We start from the raw sequence: 11,511 nt of genomic DNA on the forward strand, positions 1-11,511 counted from the left end.
GAATTTGAGTCAAGATTCAAATTGTAATAACCCAGCGAGTTTGATCCATCATTACTTGATGAGAGTTTTTAGAATGCATGCTTAAGGAGTATTGAGGGATCAATGAAGCCGAACTAGAAGTATGCACAGCGAAAGAACGCGTGATAAACAAAGTCTGGTAAACAATGGGGAAGAGGGGCCTCTATGTACATAGCTCAAGTTTCACATGGCTACATACTCTTGCTAATTAATTCCCAATTTTCCCCTCCCACATGTTTCTTGCTTCAATAGCGAATCTAAGATGCCTCCAACCTGAAAACAGTGCTCCATTACAATCTGTGGGGACCAAATCGAAAGTTTGATGGTTATTTAATCCATTCAATCTTATCTTACGACAAGTATATTGATGGTTACATGAGATTAGAAGAAAAAATAGTTCATTTCCTTAAGAACGCTTAAAGTAATATAGGGCTTCAAATTTTGACCTTACATTTTCCATTTTAATATCCTGTATAAGAAACAGTAGGTTAACTGTTACAAGAAACCATCAAGTTTTGGGTGAATGGAGCTGATATATAATTTAAAATTCCAGTTGTAGTGTGGACAGGATTAAAACACGGTGAAATGCTGTTAAAACATGGACGTCTCGTTATGCACGCTGTTCAATTTGTCACATTTGGAAGCCTGAAAATTAAAACATGGTGAAATGCATTGTCATGACAAGGACTTTGTAGAAGAGGTTATCGCAAAGAAAATGTTTTTCTTTGAATTAAAAGAATAAAAAAACGTAATCGTGATACATTTCTGTTGTGATATAGTGATAGTTTTTTTTATAGTATTATTTTTAGTTGAATAATGATAATACAATAATGTAAGTAATTATTAAAGTTTAAAGGAATCAAAGCATTGATTCAGACAAGACAAGTTTAGATACAAAGAATCTTTAAAAGGTTGGGAGGAATCAAAAATTGATTAAGGTTACAAAATATTAATACAAAGATAATGTATATAGTTTTATGATCTTCAGCATGACATTAGGAACATACATAGTTATCTTATTTACAATGTGCTGATTGATTTGACAAAATTAAATTTAACATCCAACCAACTTATTATGAATATAAATTTACGAAAAGATTGTTGTAATAGATAGATAAAATAATATAATTAAATAATCTATAATAGATTGAAATCAAAATATAATAACAACTGTCAAAGTGAGAATTTATGCATTCTAGAGAATGAGAAAGTAGTGTACCATGATGAAATAATCAAAGTGGAGAATTTATTTGCTTAGAGTTCAAGTTGGTTAAATTGATTTTATATATACTTTTAGTATGTAAATAAAGGGTTCATTAAACTTAATCACACATGTTAAAACAAGTCATATAAGATCCAAGATTGTGGTCCAAGTGTCATCTTCATGAATTTTTGGTTGCAAGAGTACCCAGGCCTACAGATGATCATCACCAACCAAAAAATATTGATTTATTTTCTTCAATTTTAATTTTGGTTTATTTGGCTAGGCTTGGGCTCCAGTTCTAACAAGTTGTGCAATCACCGTCTCTCTCTTTCAGTCCAAATGTTCCTCGTATCATTAAGCTACAAAAACATTTATGATTTTGGCTGAAGCAAACAGGACCAGACCCTAATAGGTTTGATTGAAAATTACTTTCATTTTTTCCACTATGAGAGATAGAGGAGCCTGCGAGGAAGTTTTACCACCACCCACCCCCCACATCGCATCACTTAACTATTGATTTATAACTAGCAGTTCCTACATTGGTTGCGTGGGCAGTAATGTATTTTAACTTGTGAAATTTTTGGAATTTAGTCAGATGTGTGTTTAGAGGAGAGTAAATTTGTATAGAGAGGAGGGGCCAAATGAAAGGTCATGACTATAATTTTTTTTGTGATGTGAATTTATGTTTGTTTTCATTGCAATCTAATACTGAGTGGAAGTTAAAAACTAGTGTAGAGAGTCTCTACCAAGTTTTTGTGTTTGGATTTGTGGTTTGTAGGCAAGGGTTTTTTCTTCTTGCATCAATTGTCATTGAGAATGGGTATAAAGTGAATTATTTAGTTTAGAAAAGCTTAGAGTTGTTGGTAATTTAAATATACTAATTTATGATAGGTGAAATAATCTCAAGAGTTTTAGGTCATCAAACAATTGTGTCATTTTTTGACAAATCTGTTTGGAATTTATTATTATGTAACATGTCTTAAAGTTAGATTCAACCTTTGATAATTATGAGTCAATTAAATTCTTGAGTATTAGTAGAAAGGAAATGCTTCTTGATTTTTTAAATCAAATATCATGTATGAAGACAAAATTGACACATGGAGTTTAGTTATCAAATAAAAGAAATTCAAAAACTCTATGTAATGAAAATAAAATTTTCTCAAGGAATAATTAAAATTGGATTACTCTTATTTTAAAATTATCAATTTTTATTTCAACTCAACTCATTGGAAACTGTGTCATTAATAGTTTAGTTGCTAGAGAAATTTGTACCAATATTATTTCCTTGACATTTTGAATAGCTATGATTCTTATGTAATCCTTTTATATTATAAAATGCTCACTATTATTCAGACTAGGTCACATATGGGCAAGTGATTCCTAACAATAAAAAAAACTAAATGGAATCCTTTTTCAAATGAAAAGATGAAATGAGAAGATTTTGACCCCATTGAATCTAAAAGACTATGATTAACCATGTATAAAACTAGTAGGATCTATTGTATGAGTGAAAGGTTGAACCTAATTTTGTAGTACTTGTGTGAGGTGGGATATTAAGGCATTGAGTGTCTTGAACTTGTCTTTTTTGTCCTATTGTATTGGATCAAAGTTATTATTGAGATAGTGCATAGTAAGATCTAGTTGGACTATTGGTCTTGAGAATGGCAACCTATCACTATGGATAGAATTTCAACTTGAAGAAAAGGTCACAAAATTTATGGAAAATTAACTAAATTGAAGAGATGAGTGTAACCTAAGATTCCATTGAAACATGTTAATGTTGTCTTGAGCCCAAAATAGACAACTAAATTCAAAGGGCAAATTGAATAGTTTGAATGGGTGAATTAAATGAGAAAAGTCACCAAAAAAGGTGAAAATTGGCCACATAACTTTTTAATTATGTGCCTTATGAAATTTAAGATCTCCGTGGTTGCAAAAAGTGACGGGTTAGATCAAGTGTTTTATATGGCTCACATGTACAAATATAGTACATATATGTAATCCAATGGATCGAAATATTACGTGAGTATTGTCAAATGTAGAGGAATATTAAAGTTGGATTGTTGCTAAGACAATATCAATAATAATACCTTTCTAACAACTAATTGGATGACTTACAAAGTATATGCCTTCCTTTGTTAAAGCTACCTAAGGGTGACTTACAAAGCATATGTGTCTAATGAATATTAGCTTATCATAAAGTGGAATGGAGCACATAAGAACCTAATTAACAAATAAATAAATATTTATTTCAAATGTTTATGTCATCAAGGAGAAATGACTTAATAGTCATAGACCTCAACTTCACAATTATAAAGCTTTTAAATGGTATATTCACCTTTCACAAAAAAAAAAATAACCACGCTTCAATATTTAAGTTATGAGCTTAAATATATTATTTAAATCTTTGGGCATCAATGATGATGTCATATTAGTTATGTCTTTAATCGATCACTTGTCAAAATACACCTCAAAACAAGTTAGATCGGCAGTACAGATTGGCACGTTTTACATCGTTGATTTAACAATAAAGGGCTGCGATTGACTAACCTGTCGCTAACACGCTGTATGAAAGGTCTGTTTTGAATCAGAATAACTTTAGCCATTTCTGTTTGCCATGTAAACAAATTTAACTATTTATCTGAACAGAACAAAACACACGTTTTTCAGTAAATTGAAACAAAATCATCTTATCAAACGTACACGTTTATAAATCTAGCCCTTAATGAAAGTTCAAATGACATGTATGGTGTAGATCTATTCCATACTGCTCGCAGTGCATATATAGCATTCCGTACAATAGTTATATAAGCCTGTAGCGGATTACTTTTACATTCGCTGTTTGACTAAGAAAATACAGCAATGGAAAAAGGGTTGTAGGATATAATCCAACATTGCCTGCAAACGCATGTGGCGGTCAATTTTACTAAATGCGAACATCTCTGTAATCAAAATTCCAACGACAAAAATATGGATCACGTCTATAAGAATGGAACCAATTTTTTTTTTGGAATTTAACAAGCAATACTAAAAGACAAACAATAGAAGCTGAGAATATCTATACATTCTCTGCTTGGTTTCACAAAGGGTTGCAACATGATCTTGTTATATGAAAATATAAAATTATAGTTTCACGATGTAATATCTTTTAGTTTCCATCTTTTGGATTATTTAAAATTGGGATGGATATGGGAAATAAATAAATATTTTAGTGAGGAAATACTTTTATGTTGGTAATATAAAATATTAATAAATGATTATATATCTATGTATATCAAATGATTTTTCTTGATTTCAATTTTTAATATAAAAATTTGGATTTTCAATATAGATTTTATTGATATAGTAGGTATAGAATACATATGTCAATTTTGTTTTTATTTATATTATGATAATACATTTGATGTTACATTGTTGAATAATTATATTATATAGGTTTTTTTTTAGTCTCTTTGATGTTTAGATTATATTAAGAAAGAGAAGCCATGCTAGTAACTCTTATTTCTAGCATAAAAAATTCTAAATAATCATTATTTTTAGATATTAAATGTGAATACATTTCTTAAGATCTAGAGTAGAAAATTTAAGGTCATATATTAAAGACTATATGAGAAAAAGGTCAAATCTATAAACAAATATATTATAATTATAATTGTGGGACTTAAATTAGATGAAAGGGTTTACTATTCTTAATTAATTTGAGATTTACAATTTCATTTTTAATAATAAATAGAAAAGTTAAATTAATAAATATAAATTACAATAAAACATCTTTATATTACAACTGCACTAAATACTTTAATATATTTCATTATTATTTTTTAAATATTTGGATAATTTTTAATACTCAATTAAATAAGTTAAAATATCTTAATTGTTGTTACTATTTGATTTTTGAACAATATTTAACTATATTAATAAAACATATTTATTTATTTTCAAGATATAAAGATATTCGTTTTGAGATAGGATTACCCCTCCGACGCTAAAGATGGAATATTTATTTATTTATTTTATTAAAAAAAGAACTATTAACAAATGCAATGATGCTCGTAACGAGTTGTAAGTAGAAAGCTCAAGACATGGTTTAACCGACTAAAAATGGAACTAACCAGACTTCCTTCGTCATGGCAGCCAAGCTTCTACAAGTAAAATATTACAGTTAAATATATCAATATGAAGCGGAGTGTCCCATGTGTGTCCGAGGTTTTTCTTTTCTTCTTGGTTTCTGAGTTTTTCTTCAACTAGAGATCATGGAATCCAAGAATGCGGTTCAGGAAAAGATTGATCCAGATCGCTGGATTATTCAGGTAAGGGATAATCTGCAGATAGAGGAGGAAGACCAAGAAGAGTTATCTGTCTCTGTGTTCAATGTCCCAACGACCTGTTGGCAGCTAAGCCGGAAGCATACACCCCGCAGTGTGTTTCCATCGGGCCATATCACCATTGGAGATCCGAACTGAATGAAATGGAGAGATACAAGCTCGCTGCTGCTCGGGCATTCCAGAAAAGACTTGATGGTCACAGGTTCTAGTCCATCGTCAAGGAGGTACGAAAATACGAGCGCCGAATTCGGAGCTGCTATAACAAATACCTCGAATACAATGGCGAAGCGCTGGCATGGCTCATGGCTTTGGACCCCTGTTTTGTTCTCGAGTGCTTGCAATTCTTGGGCAAGCGGACTTACCAATATTTATCAGAAGGAATTCAGGTGCCAAAATGTTTAGATCCATTCGGCAGAAGCGCTACCCACAACGCCATAATGAGAGACGTGACGATGGTGGAAAATCAGGTGCCGCTGTTCCTGTTGCAGAAACTGTTGGAGATCCAGCTGGGCTCAAAAGACATGGCAGAAGAGAGGCTCTGCAATCTGGTAAGAACAACTTGTATAGAATTTTCTCCATTTTTGTTCAACGTGCCCGATGGTCCAAGGCTGCGTATAACAGAGAGGTGTCACATACTGTAGGCGCTCTATTTCTCTCTTTTCATTTCTCCGTGGAAATGTGATCTTATCGGAAAGGGTGATGAGGACGAAGCCTTCGCTAGACCGAAAAAGCGCGGCACAAGAATACAGCTGTCTATGGAAGGCTTTTAGTTTATTGGACATCGGCCCCATTAGAGAATTCAGGAAGCGTGTGCTGAGACAGACGGTAATCCAGTTCCTGATAGAGTTGCCCCTCCGCCTCCTGTCTGTTCTGGGCAAGTTGCCAGTGTTGCGCCTGTTTAAGGAGCCCATAACTTCTCTTTTTGGATCCAAGGAAGCAGAGAAGGAAGGTGAAGGAAGCGTCTCTGTGGAGACTCCACCTACACGAGACGAGCTGGCCGTTCCGTGTGTTGCCGATTTCTATTCTGCGGGAGTGAAGTTCCTTCCCACTGATGGAGACCTTACCACAATTCGCTTCGACCAGGCAAGTGTCACTCTTTATCTGCCCAAAATGAGGTTGGACTCAAACAAAGAAGTGATTATCCGAAATCTTGTGGCTTTCGAAGCTTCGGTGGTGCCCAGTGACCTCAGTTTCATTCGCTACACCGATTTCATGAACAGCATCATCGACACCGACGAAGATGTTCGAGTGCTGAAAGAGAGCGAAATCATTTACAATCACCTGGGGAAAGAGGGGAAAGTAGCGAGTCTGTGGAATGGTATGGGGAAATGTGTGAAATTGTCAAAAAATAAGTGTTTAGACAAAGTTATTGCAGACATGAATAGGTATTATAAGCGGACATGGAGCGTGGCCGTGGTGGAATACATGAAAAAATACGTATTTGGTTCATGGCTGTGTCTGTCTTTACTGGCTGCGATCATACTGTTGCTTCTCACACATGTTTGGAAGCATTCTGCTCCATATATAACTGTAAACGCTGGATGAAGGACACGAATTTGTTTCAGGAGTAATGGCGTAAGACTTGTCATACACATCATGCCCTCTGAATAGAGTCTATATTTAGGAGCAATATCTTGTTATGGAGAAAATCTATTACTATTGATATGTCTGTGCTGTGTTGGCACGGGTTTTATATTGAATTAAAATCGAAATGTTCATGTGTTTTCATCTTCTCTACGATAGGGACTCTGATGAGCAAAGAGAATATTTTTGAATTATTAAATTAATAATTCAATAAAGGCGTTATAGTAGACGGTAAGCTTACATCCTGGAAAGAGAAAGACCAGAATGATATATTTGAATTACTAAATTATAATATATCAGTAAATATCCGTCTACCGTAGTACATGTCTAATTTTTTTGAATTATTGAATAACTATTCAGTCAATTTATGGAACCATTTTCTACCTTTTTATTATGCTTGACCACGAGCTTTACATTGTTTATGAATTTTAAATTGTTGTGGCATGATACTTTAACTTTAGATAGGGGTTATTTTATTTAACTGCTTATTGGTTAGTCTGTACGTTGAACGGAGGTAAAGTGTGTGAAATTGAATTTTTATTTATCTATTAATTTGTTAGAAATATAATAATTTAATTTATTTATAGAGTTAAATTTATCTTTATTCTATAAAAAGAAATTGTTTTATTTTTAGTTTTATATTATCTTAATGTGTATTAAAATTATCTTAAAAATAGATTAAAAATTAAAAAATATTTTAATTTACAATTTTAGAATTTTATAGTCTAATCACTTTAGTTATATATAAGATAAATTAATAAAGAAAGAGAGAAAGATTTTTTTATAGTCCCAAGAGTACATGTTCTTCACTATTAGGCTAACACAACTATATATCTATAAGTTATAATAGCAACAACAAAAAAATCTTCTTGTACCACTAAATTTGTATGAAATGTCATTCTATCTTATGAAAATTTTCATTTAATAATATAATATAAGATTAAATGGATGATTAATAACATAGAAATATATTCTAAATTTGAATTTAAAATAACATTATAATATTACTAAAATGAGTGAAAGCGGGAGAGGCATGAGTGGAGGTTCTAAGGTTCCCTCAGGGGAGGAGGAGGCCAATTTTGAAGACAATGGAGACGGCGAGACTTGGATTGGATGGTCATTCCCGTTGTTTCAATGTTGAGGGTGGCCTAGTTTATTAAATGGGTGGTGGGTGTTGTGTTGGGAGTGGTCGACATGCCCCTTCCTTTCATGGGTTTGCAAGTTTTGGTTTCCTCTCTAGGATTTTCAATGTTTCTTGGTGTTCTTTTCATTGGCCATGGTTTTGTTGCAACTTTTGTGCTGCATTGGGAGGAGGTTGTGGGTCTCGTTGATCTCTACTCTGCTCCGATCGTAGTTTGTACTCCTATGGTTGGTTCTCTATTCCGCATGGTTGTTTGTGTGGGTTTGCCCTAGACTAGGAGTGGAGGGGTTTTCAATGCTATTATTGAGTTTGGTGGCGATGTTGAGGGCAGAGCTTGTGTCTTTTTCCGCTTTTCCTCCCTCTTCTTGCTCTCCCTTACTCTCGTTGGTATGCATTGGGTACTTTTTGCCACTTTTGGGTGCTTAGTACATGGCTTCTCTTGGTCTTCATTTTGTACGATTGCTTTGGTGGGAGTCATTGGCTCTGGGAGTGAGAAGACTCTTGCTTCTCTCCTTATCTCATCCTTAGCTTGCATTTCTTCTGCTCTACCTTGTTTTTTTGATTCTATGTTTGTGGTGGGTTTCCCTCCTATAGAGGTTGAGTGGCTGCTTGTGTGTTAGACTGTGAGAGGATTGCATGGGCAACCAATTTTCTCTCCTTATTTTCCTATAGAGGTGTCCCTTTGTCCTATTAAGGTGGAGATTAGGTGTGAGGGAGTGGTTCGGCATCTGCTAGTTGTGAGTAGACTTTTTGGGCCATTGGTTTGATTTCCTCATTGTCTTATTTAGGTGGCTCTTTCTCCTACTGAGGTGGAGATAAGGGGTGGGGGAGATTTTTGACTATTGCGATTCATGTTGTTGTCAAGGTTGCCTATTAATTATTTCATGGTATCCTTAACACATGGGTTTGGGTTCATCTTCAAAACCCAATTTCCGAAATTGTTTTGTGGGTTGAGGAAGCCTATAAAAACCCTTTTGGTATCTTATGTAAAATGTTTCAGGTGCCTTTTCAAAACCCTATCTCCCATATTGTAATTTCAGGTTGTATTGTTGTGGTTTGGGCTTTTCTTGGTTGTGGGAGCCATGTAAAACCCACATTCAAGGTTGAGGGAGCCTAGAAAAACACTATTGTCTTTGATTTTATCAGAGGCTTGCTAGATGCTAGTAGTTTTCAAGGGACTAGTCTAGCCAAGGTTTGCTTTTGGTTAGGTTTGGGTCTTGTGATGTTTTGGACATGGGGATTTTGTTACAGGTTATGGGAACCCATAAAAACCCTTGTTGTTGGCTGAGGGTGCCTGAAAAATCCCTCGTTCTCTATTTTTCTAAGGTCTTCTATTTGCTGACCCAGATTCGCTCCTTGTACCAGCCTGCTCTGTAATGTTTTTCTTTTGATGTTTGGCTCGTGTTGGTTGGTTGTGTCTGTGTTGATTCCTAGTTAATTTTTTTGAAGTCATTGGTTCTTGGGCTCTAGATGCTCATAAGTCTAGAAGGTTTCAAATCCTTTCCATAATCTGTGGTTGCTGCCAAATAGTCTTACTCATTTTTCAATGGCGGTTCTGTGATTACAAGGGTTTCAGGGCCCTTTCAAAACCTATTTTATCCTAATGAAAAACATTATAACATTACTATATTAAAAGAAATATTATCAAATAATTTTAAAATTTATCCTACATTATTATTTATATTTGATATTGAGTTAATCAAAGAAGTATAGCTTTTTAGTTAAATTTAAACAAGACCTAGAAATTTATAGATTTATTAAAGTCACTAGGCTTTTATGCTATGAAGTTTTATCTTTCTCCATACACTTTGTATCTTAATTTTGAAGCTTTTTCCTCTTCCTACCATTTCATCATTTTGTTTATTTTAATTATGTTTATATCACCCACCTTTCCTCCATCCACATGTATACACTACTTTGATGTAGACACACCCCACTTAAGAAGTCATGCTCCAAATTTTTTTTTGGCCCTACAATGGACAATGGAAAAATAAATAAAGGATTGATTGACCTATTTTCCAAATGCCACAAGTTGGTCTTCTCTATCTCAAAAATTTCTACTATAAATATCTTAGTGTTCGTATGCAATGAATCTATATAGGTGCAAGAAGGATCATAAAAATAAGGCATGCCTCTCTCCAAATTTACAAAGGATTAAAGACTAAGAGTATGAGGACGTAAATGCTTGGTACTCAAACACGAGCTAATGTTATAGTTTGAAAACCTATCTACCTTCCCATGAACTAAATGCATGAAAATTTAGTGATATGGTTCTTGTATTATAACATTGTGATAGCCTTATTCCTAGCTTCATTGAAATTAAACTTTTTCAATAAATTTTTGGTATGGATATTGATATTTATAGAGAAATATGACCTTAATATTCATGTCTTGAGATTATTGGACTTAATCTCAATCATAGTATTTTCATAGTTATATTGTCTTTAAATTGATCATCACATGGCTCTGAGTTTTTTCAGAGTAATATTACATTGAAATCAGTTATGTCTTAAACAACCTTAAGGAGTCTTGAACTATTTCTTGCCACCATGTGCCCCATAAGTATCCATATGCAAACACCTCCCTAGAAATCTCTAGCACTACCCAAGTTGATATTGTTGTTATTAGTACATGGTTCCCTTATAATGAGCACTCATCTCTTTCATATAAAATAGATGATTTTTTTTTATTAAATTAAGTGGGGAAGGGCCCCAACCCATTATAGATCAAATACACATCAAGACCCAATTAAAAAATAGATATATTACCTTAGGTAATCCAACAACCAAAAAACATCGCTAAAACAAACAACCTACTAAAATTTGGGATAGGGGCCTATAAGTGGTCTTAAAGGAACAAACCAAGATGTATGGGTCAAAAGAAGATGACCCTTTTTTTTGTGATGCACAATTGTCAAAGAGGAAACCAACTCTTGAGAGGCAAATGGAATAGTATTAGCAGAGCCCTCCAAAATATAAGTCATGTCCGAAAGCCATGATGTCGAACTTAGGATGGGAACCTAGCTAGGGAAAGAAAATTCATCACCATTAATGAAATAAACTCCAAACTCGAGAGAACACCCAAAGAAGCCCAAGGGACATTGATCACATGAGCAACATGCATTAGAGAAATAAGGGGTTCCAAAAAAAGGGCCACCAAGAAAGAGTAGCCATGAGAAACAATTTGAGCTAGAGAGGAACAACCATGAAAGAAATAAGTAGGGAAATCCATTAAGGAAA

The 11,511-nt window shown here is 33.8% G+C and overlaps 1 protein-coding gene across 1 annotated transcript; it reads left to right on the plus strand.

The window, feature by feature from the left end:
- The first annotated feature begins 6,246 nt into the window (after positions 1-6,246).
- LOC131047279 (putative UPF0481 protein At3g02645) lies at positions 6,247-7,092 on the plus strand. Its single transcript, XM_057981144.2, has one exon. The coding sequence runs from the start codon at positions 6,247-6,249 to the stop codon at positions 7,090-7,092; it is 846 nt and encodes a 281-aa protein (XP_057837127.2).
- The last annotated feature ends 4,419 nt before the right edge of the window (positions 7,093-11,511 follow it).

This window comes from Cryptomeria japonica, chromosome 7 (genome assembly GCF_030272615.1).
Source record: "Cryptomeria japonica chromosome 7, Sugi_1.0, whole genome shotgun sequence".
Classification (NCBI taxonomy): Eukaryota; Viridiplantae; Streptophyta; class Pinopsida; order Cupressales; family Cupressaceae; genus Cryptomeria; species Cryptomeria japonica.

Bases quoted from the DNA above. Each gene is read 5' to 3' on its own strand.
- LOC131047279 (XM_057981144.2), top strand. From the start codon at position 6,247: ATGAGGACGAAGCCTTCGCTAGACCGAAAAAGCGCGGCACAAGAATAC.